The sequence below is a fragment of the Podarcis erhardii genome, assembly GCF_964252035.2.
Source record: "Podarcis erhardii genome assembly, chromosome: Z".
Lineage (NCBI taxonomy): Eukaryota > Metazoa > Chordata > Lepidosauria > Squamata > Lacertidae > Podarcis > Podarcis erhardii.
In genome coordinates, this window is record NC_138504.1 from 1,354,093 (window position 1) to 1,374,687 (window position 20,595).

Below are 20,595 nucleotides of genomic sequence, written 5' to 3' on the forward strand. Positions count from 1 at the left end.
CCTTAAGGTCCATAAATAGCAACACCCTAGAGGTCCTGGGCCCTAAGGAAGTCAGAATAGCCGCAACCAGAGCCAGGGCCTTTTCAACACTGGCCCCGGCCAGGTGGAACGCTCTTCCTCATGAGACCAGGGCCCTGCAGGATCTGACTTCTTTCCGCAGGGCCTGTAAGACAGAACTATTCCACCTGGCTTTCAATTTGAACCTGGCCTGATCTTTTGTTCCCCTTCCTTCCCTCTCCCTCCCCTTTTTGTGAAGATTGCCTGCTCTGGGATCCCACAGCTGGTTCTCCCCTGGTCTCCTCGCTGGCCCAAGTGGGACTAATTTAGCCAGCCAGCCCTGGGGATCGTCTAATGTTTATTGGATGGATTTCCCCCTTCAAATCAAATTTATTTTTGATTTTATTGTTATTTACACTTTATACCGTATTTTATGCTTTTTTTTGTAGCATCAATTAAGTGTTTTAAATTTGTTGTTAGCCACCCTGAGCCTGGTTTCCTGAACCGGGAAGGGTGGGGTATAAATAAAAAGTTATAATATTATTATTTTAAAAAAGCAGTCTGACTTTTGCTGGACTCATTGCTGTTGGCAATGAGTTCCACAGGGCAGAACCTGACAAAGGTCAGTCGAACCTCAGGGGTGTCAGGAACCACCAGTGGTGCCAAATCATGAGATCTCGGTGTTTGAGGCGGAGCATAAAAAATCGGGGTTGCAACTGATGCAGCCCAATCAGGACAGTCACTCTTAAAAAGGATATTGCAGAGCTCGAAATGGCTGAGAAATAATTGAGGGGAAACAGAGAAAAGGCAAGCAAGAGGGTACATGATGGGGTGCATAATATTATGCATGATTCTGAGGAAGTGGATGAAGGAAAGCTTTTCTCATGCATAATGCTAGAACTTGTGGACATACAATGAAGCTGACTGTTGGAAGATTCAGGAAAGAGAAAGAGAAAGGGCTCCTTCATGCAGCTTATAGTTAAACAATGGAACTTGCTCCCACAGTTACAAGAAAGGAGATTCCAACTAAACATACAGAAAACCTTTCTGATGTTCGAAAGTGGAACGGTCTCCCTCGGGAGGTTGTGGGCTCTCCTTTCATGGAGGTTTTAAGCAGAGGTTGGACTCCCATCTCTTATGGATGCTTTAGCTGAGCAATTCCTGCACTGCAGGGGGCTGCACTAGATGACTCTACAGTTCTACGATCCTATGGCTTACAGAAGCTAACTAGACTGGCAGCTGGCTCTTACTCCAGTACCGGCCGTAGGACAGTGTCCTCCAGCACACCTGAAGGCAGCAATCTCTGTCCTCCCTTGGGGGAGAATGCCCAGTTGGAACAGCCAGGAGGCTGCTGCCCCTGCCTCCAGCATCTGCCCAATGTCAGAGCCAGCTCTGGTATTCTGCTGTCAGACTTCCGCTCTTCCAGCTGGCCTGTTTAAGTGATTTGGGCCACTAGTCCAGGCAAAGTCTTCCTTTTTCTGGTGTTTTTAAAACAGCGTTAGCATGAATGTTCTTACTTGTCCCGTAAGTCCCCCAACCCAAGGTAGGGAGAAGAGGGGGGAGGAGCATGATTCCTCCTGCTCCCACGCTTTATGACAAAATGTGTATAATGATTACAGGCGTGCAACAATAAGAGGGCAATTTGAGGTGGGGGCAGCGAGAAGTTTATTCACTTTGTTCTTAATCAGTATTCGCTCGGGAGATGTGCCTTTGGAGAAAGCGATGCAATCCATTGAGAATCCTGGCAGATTTAAATCTGCAATAAAAGCCCTGGGGAAATTAAGAAGACAAAACATTAACCACAGACTAAACATTAACATATATTAGCATTTTTATTACACCTGTAGAAATGTTAAATGGAGCTGGCTACTACTATTAAAAAACTTTATGCTCTAAACCCCATCATTCCAATGTATGTTTTAAACATTTCCCTTAAAAAAAGAGAGGGGAATTTAATTAAACTGACTTCTATAGCAGTAAGCGCTTAATGGAGTTGAGGGTCACCTTATGGTAACTTTAAATGGAAGAAATGCACTTATTTGCACTGCAGAGCATTCTGCTAACAGGTTGCTGCAGGAAGGGGGCGGGGGGGGGAGCTGCTTATTGCAGAGCTGCAAAGGGCGGAGAAGTTGGGGACTGCAAAGATGAAGCAGTTGAGGGAAAGGCTAAACTTTATGATAAATCCTAGAATCCTAGAATCATAGAGTTGGAAGAGACCACAAGGGCCATCGAGTCCAACCCCCTGCCAAGCAGGAAACACCATCAGAGCACTCCTGACATATGGTTGTCAAGACTCTGCTTAAAGACCTCCCAAGAAGGAGACTCCACCACACTCCTTGGCAGCAAATTCCACTGTCAAACAGCTCTTACTGTCAGGAAGTTCTTCCTAATGTTTAGGTGGAATCTTTTTTCTTGTAGTTTGGAACCATTGCTCCGTGTCCGCTTCTCTGGAGCAGCAGAAAACAACCTTTCTCCCTCCTCTATGTGACATCCTTTTATATATTTGAACATGGCTATCATATCACCCCTTAACCTCCTCTTCTCCAGGCTAAACATGCCCAGCTCCCTTAGCCGTTCCTCATAAGGCATCGTTTCCAGGCCTTTGACCATTTTGGTTGCCCTCCTCTGGACACGTTCCAGTTTGTCAGTGTGCTTCTTGAACTGTGGTGCCCAGAACTGGGCACAGTACTCCAGGTGAGGTCTGATCAGAGCAGAATACAGTGGCACTATTACTTCCCTTGATCTAGATGCTATACTCCTATTGATGCAGCCCAGAATATATTTTTTTAATATATATATTTATTAAAGGTTTTTTTGATTACAATACAAATAAATAAACACAATAGTACATATCATAACATATTTTCTTATCTTCTTTGGACTTCCTCACATCTCCCGCTCCAGCTTTCCAAATTATAAAACTCAAACCAGCAATTTATCACCTTGTTTCCATCCTTATTATCTAATTTTCCAATGTTGTATCTCAAATTTTAGATACGTTTATTTCATACCTTAAAAAAATTAAGCTTAGCCTAATAATTATCCAAAATTTGTCTTTTCCTAAATTTAACTTATCTTCATAATTCATTTCGTCTATTTTAATGGTGCCAAATTATTTATAATCTAGCATCCTTCTTAACCTTCATACAATTTACAATATTTTTGCAAATAAATCTTAAAATTCTTCCAATCTTCTTCTACGGTCTCCTCTCCCAGGTCTCGAATTCTGCCAGTCATCTCGGCCAGTTCCATATAGTCTATCAGTTGCATCTGCCATTCTTCCAGTGTGGGTAAATCTTGGGTTTTCCAGTGCTTGGCGACGAGTATCCTTGCTGCCGTTGTTGCATACATAAAAAATGTTCGGTCCTTCTTTAACACCCTCTGGCCGACAATACCCAGAAGGAAGGCCTCTGGTTTCTTAGGGAAGGTATACTTAAATACCTTTTTCAGCTCATTATATATCATTTCCCAGAAAGCCTTCACTCTAGGGCAGGTCCACCAGAGGTGAAAGAACGTTCCTTTGCTTACTTTACATTTCCAGCATTTGTTATCGGACAAATGGTATATTTTTGCAAGTTTGACTGGGGTCATGTACCATCTATATATCATTTTCATAACATTTTCTTTCAAAGCATTACATGCAGTGAAGTTCAGCCCAGTGGTCCACAACCTTTCCCAGTCCTCAAACATGATATTATACCCAATGTCCTGTGCCCACTTTATCATGGCCGATTTTACCGTTTCATCTTGTGTGTTCCATTTTAACAGCAAGTTATACATACTTGAAAGTACCTTAGTCTTAGGCTCTAACAATTCCATTTCCAGCTTCGATTTTTCCACCTGGAATCCTAACTTTTTGTCAAGTTTAAAAACTTCCTTAATCTGAGCATAGTGTAACCAATCTCGCACTTTATCTTTCATTTTATCCATACTCTGCAATTTCCAATTATCTCCATCTTTTTCTAATATTTCCCAATACTTTGGCCAATTGGCCACCATATTGAGTCTTTTTCGGGCCTTCGCTTCCAGTTGTGAAAGCCACCTTGGAGTTTTATTTTCCAGTAAGTCTTTGTATTTTGTCCAGACATTAAACACTGCTTTTCTGACAATATGGTTCTTGAAAACCTTGTTAATCTTAACCTTGTCATACCATAGATATGCATGCCAGCCAAAAGCATTATTAAAACCTTCCAAATCCAGTACATCAGTGTCTTCAAGAAGTAGCCAGTCTTTTAACCAGCAGAAAGCTGCTGATTCATAATACAACCTTAAGTCTGGCAGGGCAAAGCCCCCTCTTTCTTTCGCATCAGTTAATATCTTAAACTTAATTCTGGGCTTTTTGCCCTGCCAGACAAATTTGGAAATATCTCTCTGCCACTTCCGAAAGCACTCTGTTTTGTCCACAATCTGTAATGTTTGAAACAAGAACAGCATTTTTGGCAAGACATTCATCTTAATAGCAGCAATTCGGCCTAACAAGAAAAGTTTCAATCTTGTCCAACTTTCTAAATCTCTCTTAATTTCTGACCAACATTTCTCATAGTTGTCCTTAAAAAGACTCAAGTTTTTTTGCTGTTATATTTACCCCTAGGTATTTTACTTTTTTGACCACATTTAACTCTGTCTCCCTCTGAAACTGTTCTGACTCTGTAACTGTCAAGTTTTTTTCTAATACCTTAGTTTTTTGCTTATTTAATTTAAATCCCGCCACCCGACCAAACTCTTGAATCAATTGTAGTACTCTTTTCGTACTAGATTCTGGCTCCTGTAAAGTCAAAACTAGGTCATCTGCAAAAGCTTTAAGTTTGTACTGTTTCGCTCCGACCTGAATTCCTTCAACCAACCGGTCCCCCCCAGTGGCGTAGCGTGGGGGGTGCAGGGGGGGCCGGCCGCACCGGGCGCAACATCTGGGGGTTAGGGAAATCCACGAGTTAGGGGGCGCAAATCCACGGGTTAGGGGGCGCAAATTACTTGCCTTGCCCCGGGTGCTGATAACCCACGCTACGCCACTGGTCCCCCCTAATCATATTCAAGAGCACCTCCAGGACTGAAATGAATAACAGTGGGGAAATAGGGCAACCTTGTCGTGTTCCTTTTTCAATTTTGAACTCTTCTGTGACCACATTGTTAACTATCAATTTAGCTTTTTGTTCTGAATAGATTGCATCTATCCCATTTTCAAACCCCCGTCCCGCTCCCATCCCTTCCAAGTTTTTCTTCATGAATTTCCAGGAAATATTATCAAAGGCCTTCTCCGCATCTATAAAGATTAATACAGCTTTTGTATTGATATTTGTTTGCAGCAGTTCCAAAATATCAATAATGTTCCTTGTGTTAGCAAACAAATGTCTGCCTGGGAGAAAGCCCGCCTGGTCCTTGTGAATTACTTCATTTAAAACTTTTTAAAATCTGCTTGCTAAAATGTCTGCAAATATTTTGTAATCCACATTTAAAAGGGAGATGGGACGGTAGTTCTTAAGTTGTGTCTTTTCAGTTTCCAATTTAGGTATCAATGTGATGAAAGCTTCTTTCCACGATTCCGGTGCCTTCTTCCCCTCCAAAATTTCGTTGCCCACCTCCATCAGTGGTTGTATCAAATAGTCTTTCAATATTTTATAGTACTTGGAGGTACCATCCGGCCCTGGAGATTTGCCCAGTTGCATGTTCTGAATGGCTTGTTCAATCTCTTGTCGTGTTATTTTACAATTCAGGATTGATCTGTTTTCTTGTGACAGTTTTGGTAGTCCGTTTTTTATCAAAAATTGTTTTATCTCGTTCTCATCTTCCGGCCCTTGAGTATATAATTTTTTGAAATATCTCTGAAAGCACTTTCTAATCTCCTCAGGGTTCTGAATGTTCCTTCCTTCAATCTCTAAATTTGTAACTGTGTTTAATTTTTGTCTCTTCTTCAACTGCCATGCTAGCAGTTTCCCACATTTATTAGCCGATTCAAATGTCCTTTGTTTCATTAATTTGATTTTCCATTCTATTTCCTGGTTTATCAATTTGGAATATTGTACTTGGTAAAGTTTAATTTCTCTCAGAATCGGCTGTGACTTCGGATTTAATCTTAACTTCTTCTCACATTCTTTAATTTTTCCCAGAATCTTGTCTTTTTTTCATTTTGTGCCCTTTTCTTTACTGCATTCTGTTGTATCAAGAACCCCCTCATCACAGCCTTACTTGCATCCCAGATGATTCTTTTTTCCACCGTAGTGTTCAAATTTATCTCAAAATAGTCCTTCAAAGCTTTTTGGGCCTTTTTAGTGATCTCCTGATCTCTAAACAGGTTGTCATTCATCTTCCATCTAAAGGAGCCGGTTGGTAGTAGTCTCATATCCATCTTTACTGCATTATGGTCGGAGCAGGTCTTTGGGCAGATTTCCACCTTTCTGATCTTAGGTGCCAGACCTCTAGATATCCATATTTGGTCAATTCTTGTCCATGTCAGTTGGGCTTCAGAGAAGAATGTTCCCTCTCTTCCCAAGGGGTTCTTTGTCCTCCAAATGTCAATCAAGTCCATATTGTCAGTCAGTTCGAAAAAGGTCTTAGGTAGTCTGCCAGCTTTTGTCACGTTTTGACTTTGTGACTTATCCATGTTGGTTGATACCACCCCATTCATATCTCCCATCATGATGATGTTGTCATAGTCCAGATGATCCAGCATGCTCTCATGCAACTTTTTGTAAAATTCCGATTTCCCCTCATTTGGTGCGTAAATTCCTAATATCAAAAGCTTCTCTCCTTGGTATTGTATCTCAATTGCCAAAATTCTTCCTTGCTCATCTTTAAATAAAAGTTTAGGTAACAGGCTCTCCTTTGCATAAATCACCACTCCTCTCTTCTTCACTCGATCCGAAGAAATAAATTCTTGGCCTAATCTTTTATTTATTAGCACTTTTTTATGGAGCCTAGTCACATGTGTTTCTTGCAAACAAATAATGTCCAATTGTTCTTTTTTCAATATGTGAAATATCTTCCTCCTTTTTTCCGGGGAATTTGATGCAGCCCAGAATATTTTTAAAGATGCAAACACAATAGTAGGGATTAACATTAATTAAAACTAAGCGGGAATAAACTTACAATTAGGGACAGGCAAATCTTCTGGTTTCAGTTTCCCTGTTTTTCATTTTTCCATTCTTAAATCAAGTTCTTCACCATTCTGCAGCAATTTGCAATGCTTTAAAAAGAAAAAAAAGAAAGAAAATACCACACAAGGGCCATAGTCATAGCTAGGCAGCGGCGGGGAGTACTGTTTTCTTGCCCCGGATGAACCCAGGCAGGACACTGAAATAGTCCTTGAGATATTTCTCAGCTGATAAAAGGTAAAGGGACCCCTGACCATTAGGTCCAGTCGTGGCCGACTCTAGGGTTGCGGCGCTCATCTTACTTTATTGGCCGAGGGAGCCGGCGTACACGGGTCATGTGGCCAGCAGGACTAAGCCGCTTCTTGCAAACCAGAGCAGTGCATGGAAACGCCATTTACCTTCCCGCCGGAGCGGATACAAACAAGCTAATGGGAGAGTCAGTGGTCAGGCTCCTCTTCTTTGTTTGAAGGTCTTGCAAGATGATAGTCTCATTTTAACTGTAATTTGTATCTTATGTTCTTATTTTAAAAGATAGTGTGTTCTACATGCTCATTCTTGTATGCTTCGTTTTTGCAGTCTGTGTCCATATAATAAATGATTTATTGTCTTGAAATATTTTCAGAGTTGTAATGTGAATTTCTCCCCATAAACACACTTTTGGCGTATTTTTAACTAATGCACATTTTGTTCCCCCTAATATAGTGTATTTTTGTATGTTGTTTTCACTAATATGATTCAATTGGTGGGGGAAATTGACCTTTTTTGCTAGAGCACAGTAGGGCTTACTTAGCAATTTCCTTGCCTGTGACTTGGCAGCAGGGTGGTGGTGGTGGTGGTGAGATGGCATGCTGAGGAGAAGAATTACAGAGAGAGTTGGATAAAAGAAAGAAGGAGGGGAAGAAATGATTGCAGGGAAACTGAAAAAGCAAAAGCTGCTGTGGAGTGAAAGCTGTTTCATAGAGGATGGTTTCAGGAGCCAAGGAGCTTGTTGCTAGCCAGCTGAGATCTAACTAGTAATTAAAATAGAAATGTCTTGACAGCAGAACAGCTGCCTGTGTAAATGGTGCTGCAGATAATACAGTGATGGCAAAGGAGTGTCTATGTGTGTGTTGCTGATTTAGTTACTGAACTGCACAGTGAGGCTGCTAATGGGGAGGGATGGTTTCCTTTTAATCACGGAGCATGCAGCTGGCTAAGGGCAGAGGAAAAGGCATATAGGTAATTTGCTACATGGTGGGGCTGCTCAGGTACAGTTCTCCAGCAAACCAAGATCAGACCATGCTTTGAGGTCTTGGCAAGTCAAGTTCACATGCAGCAGCAAAAGATGCTTTGCTTCTACTTGCTGTTACAAACTTCTGATTACCGCACATGGAGAGTGTGGGGAAGGTAGCACTTGAGCCTAATGCTTGAAAAAAAATTGTATGTGTAACACTAAACTATGGCCCAGTGTTAGATTTGCAAAGAGAAGGGCCTGGTTTGGATGTATGCTTCTCAATTTATTAAGCCAAGGTTATGTGAGCCTTTCACCCTTGCTGCCTGTTCTCTCATTGGCTTGCTGCAGTTCAACACTTTCTGGGTGCAGTTGGCCATGGTTTCTCATTGCGTCCAAACCAGGAAACTAGGTTTGCCAGGCTCTTACGCCATTCTTTGAAGTTTGCTTAAGCACCAGTTTCATCTGGAGGACATCTGAAAGCAGAGTGAGATGCTGACCCATCATTGCTTCCTGTGGTGGCCAACCAGATTCCTCCAGGGAGTCCACAGGCAAGACACTGAGCTCCCCTCCAGGTAGGATTTCTGCCTGGAAGACATACAAAAGACAATATTAGGAATATAGTCGACATATATAGCGGACACGGAGCAATGGTTCCAAACTACCAGAAAAAAGATTCCACCTAAACATTAGGAAGAACTTCCTGACAGTAAGAGCTGTTCGACAGTGGAATTTGCTGCCAAGGAGTGTGGTGGAGTCTCCTTCTTTGGAGGTCTTTAAGCAGAGGCTTGACGACCATATGTCAGGAGTGCTCTGATGGTGTTTCCTGCTTGGCAGGGGGTTGGACTCGATGGCCCTTGTGGTCTCTTCCAACTCTAGGATTCTAGGATTCTATGATTCTATGATCTTGGAAAAGTTGGAAGCTAAAAAAAGTTTGTAAAGCAATGTTAATGTTTATTGATGCGGAGAAGGCCTTCGATAATCTGTCTTGGAGATTTATGATACAAAATCTAGAAAATATTGGGGTTGGACAGGAGTTTTTAAATGGTATCAATGCAATCTACCATGAACAAAAAGCAAAAATTATAATTAACAATGTGGTGTCAGAAGAAATTAGAATTGAAAAGGGTACCAGGCAAGGGTGCCCACTTTCCCTTCTGCTTTTTATATCAGTCCTGAAGGTCTTGTTAAGCATGATAAGGAAGGATGAACAAGTTAAAGGTATTATAGTAGGCTCAAAACAATATAAATTAGAAGCCTTTGCTGATGATTTGGTGTTAACGCTTCAAGATCCAGCCTCCAGTGCAGCAAAAGCATTGCAGCTGATACAGGAGTTCGGACAGGTGGCAGGATTTAAGTTAAATAAGAGCAAAACCAAAGTATTGGAGAAAAACCTGGATAATGACGAAAGGAAAATATTGCAAGAAAAAATGGGCCTAGTCTTAGTGAAAAAAGTTAAGTATCTGGATGTAAATTTGTCAGTGAAAAACTTGAATTTATATAAAGATAACTACGAGAAATTATGGAAAGAATTAAAAGAGATCTTTAGAGTTGGTCAAATCTAAAATTGTCATCAATGGGCCGAATATCTGTGGTTAAGATGAATGTATTGCCAAAGATGTTTTTGTTTCAAGTCCTCCCAATTATTGATAATGCGAAATGTTTTAAAGAATGGCAGAAAGCTTTGTCTAAATTTATCTGGCAAGGGAAAAAACCCCCATAATTAAATATAAATTATTAACGGATTCAAAAGGAAGAGAGGGATTCTCCCTGCCAGATTTGAAGATATACTTCGAAGCCGGAGCCCTTTGTTGGGTTAAGGAATGAATTCAATTAGATAATGCTGAGGTTCTTGATTTGGAGCAGTTTGACAATGTATTTAGTTGGCATGCTTATCTATGGTATGACAAGATAAAGGCCCATAATGGTTTTAAAAATCATGTAATCAGAAAATCTTTATATAATGTTTGGATAAAATACATAGATCTCTTAGATAGGAAAACACCCGGGTGGCTTTCGCCAATGGAGGCAAAGGCCCAGAAAAAGTTAAATATGGAGACCAAATGGTTGAGATATTCTGACCTATTGCTGGAAGATAATCAAGGATTTAAATTAAGTCCATTTGATCAAATTAAAGATAAAATGAATTGGTTACAATACTATCAGATCAATGAATTGTTTAAGCTACACAAGAAAAATGGTTTTGCAATGGAAAAAAACAAATTGGAAATGGAGTTGTTAGATACTAATGTTAAAAACCTATCTAAAATGTATAATTTACTGTTGCAGTGGCACACAAAGGATGAACAAGTTAAATCTGTGATGATAGATTGGGCAAGAGATGTTGGACACAATATAATGTTTGAAGATTGGGAAAGGTTATGGAACAAAGGGGTTAAGTTTACTGGATGTACGGTTAAATTAAAGGAACATTAAAGGAAAATGTTATGAAAATGATGTATAGATGGTACTTAACCCCTGTAAAATTAGCAAAGATCTACCACAAGAGTGATAATCTATGTTGAAAATGTAAAGAAAAAGAAGGTACATTTTACCATATGTGGTGGACGTGTCCCAAGGTGAAAGACTTCTGGGAAAAGATTTATAATGAATTGAAAAAAATGTTGAAATATACATTTATTACGAAACCAGAAGCCTTTCTACTTGGAATAACAGGTTTGGAATTGCCCAAGAAAGATGTTAGATTGTTTTTGTATGCCACAACTGCAGCTAGAATTTTGCTGGCCAAAAACTGGAAATTACAAGAAGTACCAACAGTGGAAGAATGGCAGATGAAGATGATGGTCTTTTCGGAGCTAGCCGACCTGACCGGAAGAGTCCGCAACCAGAAGGAGGAGGAGTATCAAGAGGATTGGAAGAAATTTAAAGATTACTTAGTTAAATATGCTAAGATAATTTACCTTAAATAGAATTACTTGTGAGTAACAGGTGGGCCTAGGATTTAAATATGTAATATTGTAGAGCATTATGGATAAAAGTCAAAATGAAAAGAAAGAAGGGTGTTAATTGACCTAGTAACTTTATGTGAAAATAGTTTTGGAAAACTGCTACAATGATTTATATGGAAACTCAGCCAGGGGGATTCGAGGAAGTCATTTAACAATGATAACAAAAGTGGAATTATTTCAGTTAGGAGAAATGTTTGTTTGTTTGTTTGTTGATAGGGTTATGTTTTTCTTTTTAAAAAAATAATATTTATTACTTTTAAACACTGCAGAAAAGGAAAGAAAAAAAGGGGGAAAGACAATACAATACAATATAAAAAAATTACACAACACTAACACAATAAAATAAACAAAACAAGACAAAAACAGTTTAGCACACATCCTACAATTTCAGTATCTTATCTTTCATTCACTTGTTTCAACGACCTCCTCACACCTCCCTTTTTGTATTCCACTTCTATTAATTGTTTCAGCAATTCCTTTCCATCTTCCTCTATTTTCTGTCCTATAATTATCTTAACATATTCTAACCTTATTTTTCCTTTAATACTCTAATAATCTATTTATACCTAATTCCTTATAACATTTCTACTAAAGCCATATAGCTTCATTCCAACATTTTTCTAACATTCATTAATTTTACAATATTTCTATAAATAGTCTTTAAACTTTTTTCCAATCTTCTTCCACCGACTCTTCTCCCTGGTCTCGGATTCTGCCAGTCATTTCTGCCAATTCCATATAGTCCATCAACCTGGTGATCTTCCGTCCGATGCTCTTAGCTCTTTTCCAAGTCCCTTCTGCAAATCTTCATATTTATACAAAAACTTTACTTTGTCTTCTACTGTTCTTATTTTTATTTTATTTATTATAGGGTTATGTTTTTCTTTTTAAAAAAATAATATTTATTACTTTTAAAACTTACAAAAAAGAAAAAGAAGAAAGAAGACAAGAGAAAAAAGAACAAAAAAGAGAAAAAACAATACAATATATAAACTATACAATACACAACCTTAACACATTAAACTAAACACAATAAACAAAACAAAACAATGCAAAAACAATTTAAAAGCATACATCATACCTTTTCCATATTCTATCTTTCATTCCCTTGTTTCATCGACCTCCTCTCACCTCCCTTTTTGTATTCTACTTCTATTAGTTGTCCTAGCAATTCCTTTCCCTCTTTCTCTATTTTCTGTCATATAAATGTCTTAACATATTTTTAATCTTATTTTCCATTAAAACTAGTATACTTATTTAAGCTTAACTCCTTAAAACATTTCCACTAAGGCCATAAAATTTCATTCCAACATTTTTCTATCACTCATTAATTTTACAATATTTCTATATATAAACTTTAAATTTTCCAATCTTCTTCCACCATCTCCTCTCCCCGGTCTCGGACTCTGCCAGTCACTTCCGTCAACTCCATACAGTCCATCAACCTAGAGAGCTTATGTCCGAGGCTCTTAACTCTTTTCCACGTCCCTTCTGCAGGTCTTCTTCATATTCTTTGATGCTAAAGAGCAGATATCGGGGAGACTCCAACCTAACGATGCTTTTATTCCTTCTCGACAGGTCAGCCAAATTTCCGTAGTTAAAGCTAAGATCCATAAAGTATTTCAGGGCATGTTTCAAGATTCCTCCAAATCCAAAGGCCCCCAGAACTCCAATCTCCTCCTGACCCAAGTCCATGTCCCAAAAGTCAGTTAATCCCTGCATGGAGGGATCTTTCCAACTTTCCTTTTCCAGTCCAGGCCAGGCTCCGATCCTCAAAATCTGACTTTTTCTAGTTTCAATCATAAAAGACCTCAACTTATAGTCCTCAGTTTGCCTCTGTAAGGCTGAGGCTCCCACTTGTATTACTTTAGGTTCAACAACAACAACTTTCTCCTTCTCCTTTTCCACAATTTGTCCTGCTAAAGTAAATTCCTGTACCAAATCCTGAATAATTTCTGTACTGGTGCTCACTTTTTGTCCCAAATTAATCACTTTTTGTCCCAAGTTATCAATTTTAGTAGTCAAAACTAAAATTGTGAAGTTGTTCCAACGAGTAGCTTATCTTACATAATGCAGTCACTAAAGCTTCTCCTGTCACAGATAGGTAGCCGTGTTGGTCTGCCATAGTCAAAACAAAACAAATTCCTTCCAGTAGCACCTTAAAGACCAACTAAGTCAGTTCTTGGTATGAGCTTTCGTGTGCATGCACACTTCTTCAGATACACTTCTCCTGTCGACATTCTTAAATGGTCCAAGGTCAATCTCTGATTCTCACAGTTCTTATCATGAAGCTGGAGATTCCCCAGCTCCACTCTTGTAACGGTTTCAAAAGCCCCCTCTAGAGGGAAACAGTCTCCACTTGTATCAATCCTTTCAAGCACAGTTCAAAAAGTAAAGTTAGTTTCAATATTCAGTTACTTTTCCTCCTTTTTAAACGCAGAAGAGGACAATGGAAACAATATATTTCTCTTATTTAACTAACTGTCAACGTACGTTCTCTTCACTGTCAATGAACTCTCCCAAAACGTCAATCTACTGGCAGCCCGTTTCCAGGTTCAGAGCAGTGGTAATTTAATTTTTATCACTCTCTCCTGCAGGCTACACAATCCAAAATTTCCCCCCTCTTCTCCTGCTTCCAGGGGGGGGGGGTTTAATGACTTCAATCAATGTAAGTTTAATCCTTTACATAAGGCTTTCCAAGACCTTAGCTTGCAGCTTCTTTGCTTCAATCTATTTACAAAAGGGGAAGGCGGACTTCCTGTTTGAGACCTTCCCGTTTCGGTACCAAATTGAGACGTTTGTAAATCCAATTTTCCGTTCTACTCACAGGTAGTTGTTTGAAGTCAAATTGTCCACAGGAAAAAGTCAGCGCTCTCCGGCAACAGCAATGCAGCTTCACTCCGTGAAAAAAGCAATCAATTTGAAGCACCGCGCAACTCACCCCACGTCGCTCCGGATCCCCAAAACTGGGTTTCCCCACGAGCAGGGGAGGCGCAAAGGGTCCCAGCCGAATCCCACGTTCACAAGCTTCTCCCGCCTGTGATTTTAGTGGGTCTCCGCCTTCGCCGTGGCGGTCAGACCCTGATTTCCACGGAGCAAATTCCTCCCGATTGGAGGAACTCCGCCATTGCCGGAGGCGCCAACCCGGAAGTCCCTAGGGTTATGTTTTTCTTGTTTGTTGATATGTTTGTTACAAAATTGGAAAACTAATAATTTTTAAAAAATTTTTTAAAGACACTGAGTTATTGTCACTCCCAGGTGTATTCTGCCTCTGAACATGTGGAGGCTCCATTCAGCTGCCATGCTCATTAGCCATGGATAGATCTCTCTCCTCCTCAGTGGAACTCTAACGTCTCCAGCCCTGCTTTGAAGCCATCTATGCTAGATACTGTCGCCACAGCTTGTGGCAGTGCATTTCATAAATTACGCATGGTGCCTAGCGTATGTCAGCTCTGAACGTCCTGCCCACTGATTTTGCTGGGTGACCCTGAGTTCCATTATTTAACACACACAAAGAGAAATCTTCTCCCATTCTTTCCTACATCACGCATAATTTTATAAACCACGTTTGATGGCCTAACCTTAATTGTTGCCCTTTTTTCCTTTGTAAACTAATAAGAAACAAAATAAGCTTCTCTTTGGAAAAAAATGGGGGCTCCAGCCTCTGAAGGAAGGCCACAAATGAGGTTTTAGCAAGTGTTTCAGTGTGCTGCTTGTTTGTATGTCTGTTTTCCTTGAGCTCAGCAACCTAGAAAAAGGTTCAGATACATAGAGACTGTTGATTGATAGCACTGACATCTCCCTTTAACATCAGTTCACCGCAGTGCTTATCAGGAACAGCTGTTTCCTGCTTGGCAGGGGGTTGGACTCGATGGGCCTTGTGGTCTCTTCCAACTCTATGATTCTATGAACACAGCTGGCTGGCTGGGCCAAGAACATAAAAATTCAATAACGCCAGTTACTATCTGTAAAAAAACAACAACCCTGCTCTTGTGGATGAATGAACCATCAGAGTCTGGGCGCAGCCAGTGGCATGCTGTGATTTAAGACCCCGGAGCCTAACAGGTGGGTGCATACGACCCGCTGTGGACAGCATTAATACAGAAGAGGTTGTGCACCTCTCAAGAAAAGCTCTGTCAGTTGGGATTGTTATAGCAAATAGAGCCCTCCCTTCCCAGTGCCCCTGCTCTTTCTGACTGACTTCGGCTGTCAAATACTACCATGTCTTAAACTCATGTGCTGCATTATCCCACCCATAATGGTTGAAAGCCAAGGACACATTTAATGTTGCAAAATATTGGACCTACGTGTCATGGATCAGCCTGTTCCCCATGAGTGGCCATGCCTGGGAGAGGGTGTCTGTGAAGCCAGGGGACGCAGGGGAGGAAACTGACAATGATGGTGAGGATCACCTGGAAGAGGCTTGCTGGGGAGGGCGAAGAGTGCTTGATGTCGAGCTGTCAGGATGGGGCAGACATGGAGAACCGGGAAGAGGGCAGCAACAGGGACTGAGGAGGGAGCATGGGACTGGTGGGAGAATTCTCAGAGGGATCTGTTCAAGCAAGCAGGGAGCCCTGACATACTCACCCGCCCTACTGCTGCTGTCACCGTGAGCCTGTAAGTAGGCAAGGAGGGAAAAACAACATTGTTTGCCAAGGAGAAGGAGTGGGCAGCTGCATGCATGTGGTCAGCAGCTTGGAGAGAATACCCGCCAGACACAAGTGTGGAATGTCTGAGGAAATGCTGGCCTGCTGTGCCTGAGCAGGCTGAAAGCACAGAGCAGGTGATCCCTGCACCTGTAGCTGACTCAGATTGGAACCCACCCTAACATTAGTGCCCTATTTAAAGGAAGAAGAGGCAAGCCCAAATGTCAACAGAACTCTCCAGGGAAGACATGAAGAGGAGTATTGTGAAGACCAAGGGGGTGATGTAGGATGTTGGAGCACAGAGGAGGATGGAGTGACTCATGCTGGATGAAGCTGCTGCAGAGACGGGAAGAGCAAGATGTGATGAGGGACCATTGCACACTAAGACAGTAAGAGCTGTTCGACAGTGGAATTTGCTGCCAAGGAGTGTGGTGGAGTCTCCTTCTTTGGAGGTCTTTAAGCAGAGGCTTGACAACCATATGTCAGGAGTGCTCTGATGGTGTTTCCTGCTTGGCAGGGGGTTGGACTCGATGGCCCTTGTGGTCTCTTCCAACTCTATGATTCTATGATTCTATGATTCTATGAGTCTATGATTCTAAGAGGAAGCAAGGGCAAAGAGGAGCAAAGTACCACCCAGAGGTGCCAGATCCAGGATAGGTGCCATGGGGAGGGGGTTAGACTAGACACTGGACCACCTCCCATCTCAACCTTACACCAAACACCACACTAGGAAACCTTAAAATAGGACAGGTACTTAATATATCATGTGATGGAAATGTGAGGAGGGATTGGGAACTTTTCTACCGCCTGTGGTGGATGTGTCCAGCAGCAAAGAACTATTGGACAAATATTGAATGTGGAGGCTGAATGCAGCTCTCTGGACTTGTGCAACATTTTTATTGACTCTTATAGGTGTGTGTGCAAATAGCAAATCCTGAGAAGTATTAAAGGTATGTGGTAAGATGCAAAGATCCTTTACGCTAAATCCTGGAGAGTAGGAGGGATGCCAGCAGCAGAATAAGGAGAAAATAAAAGGCATAATGGTGCTATTAAGTTAATTGCCTTAGAATTAAGAAAACAGGCAAAGTGGCAATAAAGTTGCTGAGAGCTGGCTATCTTTTCATGCTCGGAATAATAAAGTGCTCACATCAACAAAGATTAGTCATGTATTTTTTTATTTTTTAAATGAAATTGAGGTTCTATGTATTCTGAAATGATGAGATTTTTGAACAAAATCATAATTTTTAAATATATAAACGTATGAGAATGTTTTAAGCTAAAAACATCCTTAATTAGATTGTTCTGCAGCTTTGGTCACATGAGACAAATTCACATTCTGCTCCTTTGGTCATGTTAAAAGGAAACCATGAAAAAATGGCCTGCAGTTTCAAAGGGTGTTGGCTTAAAATGACCTGGCATGTGCAAAGAGGGGTGGGGCTCAGTGGAGGACCACCTGCTCTGCATGCAGAAGGTTCCTGGTTCAATCCCCAATGGCAGCTGCAGACTCTTGCCTGAAACCCTGGAGAGCCTTTGTAGACATTAACATGCTAGGTGGACCAATAGACCGTATAAGGCAGTGTCCAGTGTTGCTGTCAAGGACTGGCTGGAGGATGAGGAGGGGTGGGAGGCTCCAGCTAGAGAACCCCCAAAGGCCACCCCAGAACAGGAAGGCTCAGAGCCAGGGAGATGGTGGTGGGATGCGGAAGACAGGTCAGAGGATGAAGCGGGGGCAGAATGGTTGGATGCTGAACAAGCACAGGCTTGAGTAAGAGAGAGGAAGATGAGGCAGAAAGCACTCTAGGACAGGCAGCTGAGGTGCAGGAGGGGACAGAGGCTGCAGCAACTTCACAAGGAGCCTGTGGGTCCTAATGTATCCAGCTCCCCTCCTCCCTTGTCTCCATGGGCAGGGAGGACCTTGCATCTAGGAGAACAAAGAGCACAGGGGACCTCTCCCTGATGGAGTTCAAGGAGGAAACATCTGGCCCAGGAGATGTAGAGGGAAGTGGGAGGCACAGATCATCAGTTCTGGCAACTGCTTTACTGGGAGACAGTATTGCCTATGGGTTTCTCTGTATTCTGTTTCCTTGAACAAATAATCAACTTTATTTCTTGTCTCTGAGTCTCTATGCAGCTGAACCAACCCTGACAATTGCTAGCATTTCAGCAACTATATCAGGGAGGGGGAGAGGTTCATGGTTCTTTGGTTTTGTTATTTTTTTCAGATTGGCAAGTTATGCAGCCTTTCTCAGAAGAGGCATTCCCGGTCAGCTTGGTATCCTGAGGACCTTTTTGTTGAGGAGAAGATGACACGGGTTGCTCCTGTGGAACACGAAGAAACTCTGTCCACTAGAAGGAGGTGAGAAAGCCAATGCCAGCCATCTTCGTAAGATTCCCATTTATTTTCAATATGTACGTATTATATTTTTATCCCCCCCTCCTTCCTGTAAGGAGCTCTGGACTGTGTGCATAGTTCTTTCAGCAGGAAAAAAAATGTTTCATCATGAGTACAACCAGGTAAACAAGAATGCACTAGTCCAGTTACAAGTCTTATTTTCTGTGCCTTTAAGGTCCAGCCCACACTGTAACTATCACATGCAAAATCCTTAGATTTACTAACTTTTAACATATCCTGTCCACGTCCAAGCTTGGGTAGCAGGTGGAGGCAGAGTGTTCCCTCTTGCATTGATGTGTGAAAGAAGGAGAAGCGAGGCTCCAGCAAAACCATCTTATTCTGAGGAGCCTCTTACAAGTCTTCCTTGTCACATAAGGCATTCTGAGCACTGAATAGTAACTTGGTTTTAGAGTTCCATTGTTGCACTCTCACCAAGTGGGCAGCAGACCGTAGGAAGCCGACCAGCTCCCTGTGCTGCAGAACTGAATTGATATTAATGTCCAATGACAAAAGTGTTAACACTGGATCCAACTTAAAAGACTGTTCTGTAACATTAGAAATGGCATCAAATATGTGAGATAGTTCCCCCTCCCCTTATCCTTGAAGCATCTCTTGTGGGAAATCTTTGGATGAGCTCCTTCTCCTGAGTTCTGTTCCAGAGAAGCCACGGTGCAAACCCAGCCTGTTACAAGTTTTGTGCAATGTTCCTGTTGGTGTTGCGGGCAAGTCACCCTGAAGTGATCTTAGATCTCGTCAGTTGCATAGTGGCAGATTACAAGGACCCACAAGGACCAAAAGCAAACCATTTCCTCTGCCTGTTTGAAAGGGGCTCTTAAGCAGAGAGCCACATTCCCCTCTGGGTCACTTTCAGTTTATAGTCTCCCAGTGACAGATGAAGATGAAGGCACAAGCATTATACTCAGATTAGAAAAGTGATAGCATTATACTCAGAAAAACTAATGAAAACTTGAATGCCACTCATTAACTGAATTTTGTTTACTGTGTAATACTGTGTTTATGCATTATCCTCAATGAATGGGTTGCCTTACTCCTCATCAGTACAGAGGGGGGAAATAAACATAAAAATAATAGATCCATATTTCATTTTCTCTCTGTGGCTTTTTTATTGCAAAGTCTGTGTGCAGTCTGCCAGAATCTGATTATAGGGGGGGACCTGGGTCGCTTATTTAAAGAGGGGGAAACAAATTGAGAGAGAGAGAGTTGAGAACTCCCACTGGTAGCATTGCAAAGGTTCGTGTTTGTTAAGGCTGCCCCCAGCTGGGTGCTTCACAGCTTACAACTAATCTGCCTAAGAGTTTCCTTCAGCCTGAAGGGTATACTGCCTCAAGCTGTCTCTTTAAACAAATAGCTGAAAATACCAGGAATCAAGCAGCAGCCATAGTTTATGCATGTCACCAGAAAGTCCATGAGTGAAGAGAGTCCTCCTCCTTTTCTTTTGCTTTTGGGAACTCTACAAACTCAGGGGGTTGGACTCGATGGCCCTTGTGGTCTCTTCCAACTCTATGATTCTATGATTCTATGAAAGCAAGTAACTGTGGCAGGTGCATTTTTTAAACTCTACAATTCAGCCACGCTGGGTGAAGCTGCACTGTGTGGAAATCCTCCCCTCATCTTCCAAAATTGGGCAAGTTCAAGGTGGTGTGGCCATAGGGGAAGATGCTTAAGCCTTTGACAAATAAGCAGCCAGCCAGGGCAGAGAATGTTTCAATGGGCAACTTGATTTCTGATCATTAAATAGTTGGGGGGCAGGAGCCCTTTCTGATGCAGTGCAAAGCACCTAGAGATCTTTCAGTAGATCGTGACACTGGTGTGGTGGCCAGGGTGGAAGATCCATCACTGTTTGTGCAGCAGAGTCCCTGAACTCCAGCATCCTGGAGCCACCTAGTCAGCAGGAAAGGGGAGCTTTTAAGCCCCGAGAAGAAGACAGCTCACCCTTTGTGCAGATTGCAACTCATCAAGGGGAAAGGAGGTGAGTAGGCCATGGAGGATGGGCTTTGAGGGTCACTCTGGAGAAGGGGCATGGGAAGAACACTTAGAAGCAGTTTCTTCCATATGCTTCACAGCTAAAGATTTCAGGACACTGAAAAGAGAAGGGGCTTCAGTTTCCAGAGAAAGGTGTGCAAGTTCAGTTACGAACCCTGGAAGTTCAAGGAAAACCCAATTGAAGTCACTGCAAAAGAAGACATTGGAGCAAGCAAAATCATTTGCCTCTGCGTGCACACACACACACACACACACACACGAAGCAGTTGGTCCAGCTCAAAGGCAACAC

General features: G+C 41.7%; 1 protein-coding gene across 4 annotated transcripts in view; it reads left to right on the plus strand.

The window, feature by feature from the left end:
- Positions 1-20,595, plus strand: part of GPC3 (glypican 3) — a 248,130-nt gene that overhangs the window by 139,086 nt on the left and 88,449 nt on the right. For all 4 annotated transcript variants that reach the window (XM_081846772.1, XM_081846773.1, XM_081846774.1 and 1 more), the window contains one exon: positions 18,133-18,266. In XM_081846772.1, coding sequence (XP_081702898.1) covers positions 18,133-18,266 — 134 coding nt within the window. The remainder of the gene's footprint in view (positions 1-18,132; positions 18,267-20,595) is intronic.